General features: G+C 40.5%; 1 protein-coding gene across 3 annotated transcripts in view; it reads left to right on the top strand.

The window, feature by feature from the left end:
- The window catches only part of celsr3 (cadherin, EGF LAG seven-pass G-type receptor 3), an 85042-nt gene that overhangs the window by 43751 nt on the left and 35291 nt on the right, over positions 1-6000 (top strand). For all 3 annotated transcript variants that reach the window (XM_072681553.1, XM_072681554.1, XM_072681552.1), the window contains exons 10-13: positions 571-740; positions 1883-2068; positions 3542-3652; positions 4378-4546. In XM_072681553.1, the coding sequence (XP_072537654.1) occupies positions 571-740; positions 1883-2068; positions 3542-3652; positions 4378-4546 (636 nt within the window). The remainder of the gene's footprint in view (positions 1-570; positions 741-1882; positions 2069-3541; positions 3653-4377; positions 4547-6000) is intronic.

Here is a 6000-nt window from a genome sequence, read left to right as displayed (position 1 = left end):
TGAGCTTTCAGCATTTTAAAAATATTTTAATATAAATATCTGTCCACAAAACAACATATTAGCCACCCACTAACATGCTAATTGCAACAAAATAGAAGAAAGTGGTCCAGTACAATATGCCACAATACAGTTCAGTGTAATACAATGTTGTTACAATCCTAACACACACATACACACACACCCTCATGCAATTTTTACCCCACCTTTGCTCTCTTCTATCTCCTCATTCTTTTATATCTGGCCTTTTCTTTGTCTCCAATTGATTTCCTGTGATTTACTTGACAAATAATTAAAGCATCTTCATGTTGGTGCTGTTATTACACATCTCTTCAGTTCTGTTGCCGTTGTATGCATATGCCATTAAATATTCACAAGATCACTGGGTGTTCCACTGCATGGGACGAGGCATTGCGCCGTCTGTTACCAAAACAAACACAGCTTGCTGAAAGACGGCGATAATTAGCCAGTTTGGATCACTAGCGCTAAAAGATGAAATGAGATGGCTTTGATTTAAAACCAGCCCCATAACAGTACTGCCAGCTGATTGCATGACCCCGCCTCCCTCTGCAGTGATGACACACCCACACCGTTTCCTCGGCAACAGTGCTCTGTGGTGGGATCTGAAGAATGATGTCACCATCAGCACGCCCTGGTACCTGGGACTGGTGTTCCGCACCCGGGCTAAAGAGGGCGTTCTGCTGCAGGCCCAGGCTGAGCAATACACACACTTGATCTTTCAGGTGGGTTCGACTTCTCTGTCCTTTAGACACACATGCATATAAACACACACTGTCCACTTTAGTAGAAAAACCTCTCTTGTGGTATACTCACTTTCTACCTATCTTATAGTAGACCCACTATATGGATGTACAGCTACAGACTTCAGTCCATCTTTTTGTCATGAACATTTTGTTACTTCATTGGTCAGTTTCTGACCACAGGACCAAGTACTATTTAAGTGGTGGACCGTTTTCAAACACAGCAGTGATATTGTAGTGGAATGTGTAGCACTGATATGAGTGTATCAGGCACAGTAATGTTGCTTTTACACACATCAGTGTCATTGCTAGATTAAGAGAGCTAAAATATATATAGCCAAGACTGAAAGGGATGTCCATTTAAAATAATTAATAAAATATGATGCAAGTTGTTTTCTTGTGAGGCAAAATGTTAGGACACTCCCACATTTATTACTACTCAAAATTACTGAAATTTAAATCAGGTGCAGCACATCAGCTGCAGGTGATTAGAACATGGTTAGAGAGGATTTGGAAGGAGCCTGTCATATTTAAACCTCAGACATTAAGTCTTTAGGTTTGTCTGGTGGGGAAGAGCACCATGGTGAGATCCACAGCTCTCTGAGGCCTTCAGAAAGATTGTAGATTCAGAGGAGTCTGGGAAAGGGTTTAAAAAGTCAGACCATCTTAGAAAGGTGAGCCCAAGAACAGACTGCAAGATGCATCAAGAAAGCTTCAACAGTCTAAAATGTCAAAGGTCATGGGCACCTACAACTCATTGATGCAGTCTATGGAGGCCCCACCTCACGACTTACAGGACTTAAAGGATCTGCTGCTAACGTCTTAATGACACCTTCGGAGGGCATGGAGAGTCCATGCCTCGAGTGGTCAGATCTGTTGTCGTGACACAAAGGGGTGTTACTCAATATGTGTAACACTTAGTGCTGAGATTTGTATTAATACTGGGCTCTAGCTCTAGCTTCCTTCAGACGGCGCTCTTTCTCTCAGTGCCCCACATTTTGAACTTTTCACTCTCTGATATCACAGTTAGCCGCAGGGCAGTACCTACTGTCTGTCAGACGCTGAGCCGAGCTGATGTGTGTTAGGTTCTGCTGTATTTAGTGAAGGGCTGTTTGATCTTGCAGCTGACAGCGGGTCAGCTGGTCTTTTCTGTGGCACGGCGGTCAGCGCAGCCCGTGCGCTTGCGGCTGGACCAGGTCCAGGTGTGTGACGGACGCTGGCACGATCTACAGCTGGAGCTCAGAGACATCCGGAGTGGACGAGAGACACGCTACGTGGCTACTGTCAGACTGGACTTTGGACTGTACCAGGTGCACACACAAACACACACATGTACACACACCACCAAACATTTTTCCTTGCCACGCAACAACCTTTTATCTCCAGAATAGTAACTTAATGTGAAAAGGGAAAATCTTCTTAGCAGCATTTTGTCATTTTGGAGATTTTTTTTTGGTCCAAAAGAATCCTCATGGAGTTGCAGGAGGAGGAACATGCTTGAAGCTTCTCCTTCTTCCAATTTAACATTCATCTCTCCATTCCTTGTTCATGGCTAAGTTTTCATAGCCCTATACTACTCCATCACTCCTTTTACTTCAGTCGTATCTCCCAGTCCTAGCTCTGCTTATAGGGCAGCATATGGTGGCTCAGTAGTTAGAGCATTGAGATATTAATGGCAGGGCTGTGAGTTTTACGTACAGTCTCCTCCCACATTTTCAATGTTGGTGGCATGTTCTGAATGGTCTAGCATATTCCAAGATTTTGACACAATTTTAAGAACTGCTGTCAGATTCACATTCAAAAAGTAAAAAGCAAAAATGGAGATACTAGGTTTCTGCATGACAGTGACAATATATACAATCACATGTATAAATGTGCAGCTTCACTCTTCAAATGAAAGGTCCTCAATTCTATAGAAAAACCATTCTGTAATAGAGATATGTGAGTGTGTAGAACATAAAGGTCTAAAGAACCTTCACCTGATAAAAAAGGTCATTTACAGTGTAAATGTTCATATCTCACATAGCTCTGTTACAAACATGGTTCTTATGAAACCAAAAGTGATTCTTTTATGGAATCATTTAAAGAACCTTTTGAAGCACCTTCATTTTTAGAGAGCATAGAGGTCATTTGAAAGAATGCACAGAACAGATTGTAGAGCCCTATTCAGGTGGGTGCTCACATGTGAGGCCCAACTGCTTAGTTATTTGATTTTACCCAGGTTAGAAAGAGAGTGGGTTCCAAGAGGTTTTTTTTTTGTTTGTTTGTTCATTTAAACCTGAAAACAGCAGACAATTGTGGAATAAAAAAAATAAATCTTGAAAAATCCTGAAAAATAGATTTTCATGACTGTAGAAATTTGAGGGCACTATTCACATTCAAGCCGGTTTGTGACATTGGTCATGTTAAGGCCTTTGTACAACAAGGTCAGATTGTGTTCAGGTGACTCTTAGGTAGATCTGATCTGAGCATCATAGGTATTTGCGTAAACTTGTGGAGTCTATTCAAGCTTGAGTGCATTTTGTCATCATCCAAGCAAAATGTGGACACAACTAAATACCCGGCAATTCTTACATTTCAAATTTACATTTCTACATACATTTCTAGTTTCTCACTTAAATTGTTAAAAAAATAGAAATATGCCTTGTATAATTATGTATCTAATAATGCTATGTATATATATGGCTGTGAACCCTACTGAAATCTGTACTTCTCCGTGTTCCTTTTACCACACCTCTCTCTCTCTCCCTCTCCTCTTCTCTCTCTCTGTTTCTCTCTCCTAGGGGACAGTCATAGTGGGCAGTGAAATTCACGGGCTGAAGGTGAAGCATCTGCACGTGGGCGGCGTCCTGGGAGCTGGAGAGGTGCAAAGCGGGATACGTGGCTGTATACAGGTCTGTCACCATGGCAACCCCGCCCATCTCACCTTCTCTGACGAGACCTCTTTCACGTTGTCTCAGCTGCCTCACAAATAATTAACTTGGGTGAATAATTGGTAATGATCGTTTCCTAATTGGCTCGTTAATTTGACAGAGTGGTAAGGTGATTAACCAGAGCTTACACACCCAGAGCTGATTAAACACTCACCTGTCGGGCTTTCAGTTTGACTTAAGCGTTTAGTTTCCAACTTGTCTCTCAAGAGCCAAGCGCTGAGCTAGCGTTAGTCTGTGTATTCATTAATTCGTTTGGAATCTAATGAGCACAATAATGAATCCAACATCTATAACGTACAGCAAGTGAGCTGTATGCATACTGAGAAAACAGTTTTATATAATATTACAATTTTAGAATGGTTGTCACACAAAACTCTTCTAAAACTGTAACTTTCAATGGAAGTCAATGTAAAAAGATTTTACTCCAAGTCATTTTGGAGCATTTCTAGCATTTCTCATGGAATTTGGTTAGCATCTAAAAAAACACTGGCACATTACAAATATGTCAAAAAGTAACAAATGTAAAAAAAAATTCAATTTTTGTGTGTTCTAGCAATGATACATAACCTTATGCATAAATTACTGTTATTAATTTTTCACCATAATAAACTACAAGCTGAGTAATTTGAATATACAATAAATGTCTGTGCTTATGCATATGTATGTGTGGATTTGTGTGTCTGTAGGGGGTTCGTTTGGGGGTGCGCCCAGATCCCCCTGCCTTGCCACACCCCTCCAGAGCCATCAAAGTGGAGACAGGCTGTAGTGTTGGCAACCCCTGTAACTCGTCCCCCTGCCCTGCCCACAGCCGCTGTACAGACGAATGGGAGAGGCACACCTGTATTTGTGAGCCAGGTAAAGTAAAACTTCAGTCTCAGAGTAAATTAAATTGTACTCAGCTTCTTTTTTTACACTGTTGCACTTCTATCAATTTGATAGATTTCATCCAGTTCATCTGAAAAAAAAAACATATTGGTATAATAACATAAACTATTAGCTAGCTTAATTGCATTCTGCTTTGTTGATTCTGTGTTTAAACTGCTTTGCTGCTGCCCACACCTCTTATCTTTTAGCATTTTAGTTTGTACCAAAATTAGAAGAATACCACATATAAAAATTAAATTGCCTAGGCTTAGAGATGCTTAAGGTACTAAATGGTTAAACTGCAGGTCCACAAGTTACTTAAGCAGATTTAATAGCATGGCTTTTCACTTGTTTTGGACTCTAAGAAAATTTTAGAGAGTGTAAATGCTTTGGACAGGGAACACAGAGAGAAGCTGGAAGAAGTTTCAGAGAGTTACATTAATGAAGAAGTTCATCTGGATGTTATTGAGTAAGAGAGAGAGAGAGAGAGAGAGAGAGAGAGAGAGAGAGAGAGAGAAATGAAGGTATACGCCTAAAGGCAATGCATGCTGAGACCCTGACAGCCCTACAGCGCTCACACATACACGCACACACACACACACACACCACCATCACTTCATTACCCCGCCTGTAAAGTTGCATCAGCAGTCTAAGTGTTATTAATAGTTTTCTGCTCTAAGAGGAATCAAAGAGCGCGATCATAAACTCTAAATAATTCTCTCTCATCTCACCAGGCTAGAATATCCCCCCTGCTAATGAACTCCCTCATCCTTCCTCATCCTTCTCACACACACCTATCACAGCATGCATTCAGAGTCACAGGCGCAAACACACACTCAAAGATACAAACACACAGAAACGAGTCTTTAGTCTTTAGGGTCATTAGGTCTAATAGTAAGTAATAGAGTGGGCAATGTAAGTATGAATACTGCATGAAAATGTATCTGTTCCTCTCATACTGAGATGGGTTTAATTAGATATGATGGCTCATTTTTACAATTATCATAGTAGAATTGTCTGTGTATTAACTGTATTTAAAAGTATATACATATACACACTATACAAGTGACGAGTTGGCATTAGAAATTGAGTTAAATAGAGTTATTTTATTTAGTATAAATTAGGTCTGCGCAATTAAACCTTCCCCATTGTGTGTGTAAATACAGTGTCCCAAACGTTTAGCATGATTTTTATTTACTGCAGTGGTGTAAAAGGGAATTACACACCCCAGCTGCAGGGGGAGCCCAGGAGCAAAACACAGTACTGTTTTAACTACAGTATGCTGTGTAGAGTAATTATATTGTAGATATCTGTTAGATGAGTTATTAAATATTGATTTTATAGAGGTACAGCACTGCTGTGATCCACTCGTACCAGCAGCACAACACACGCTAACATGCCACCAGCACTGCAGTCTGTAATTATAAAACTGCAGTGTTCCAATA

The sequence above is a fragment of the Salminus brasiliensis genome, chromosome 6 (assembly GCF_030463535.1).
Source record: "Salminus brasiliensis chromosome 6, fSalBra1.hap2, whole genome shotgun sequence".
NCBI lineage: Eukaryota > Metazoa > Chordata > Actinopteri > Characiformes > Bryconidae > Salminus > Salminus brasiliensis.
Note: the sequence above shows the minus strand (reverse complement) of the source record. Positions and strands in the feature narration are given on the sequence as shown.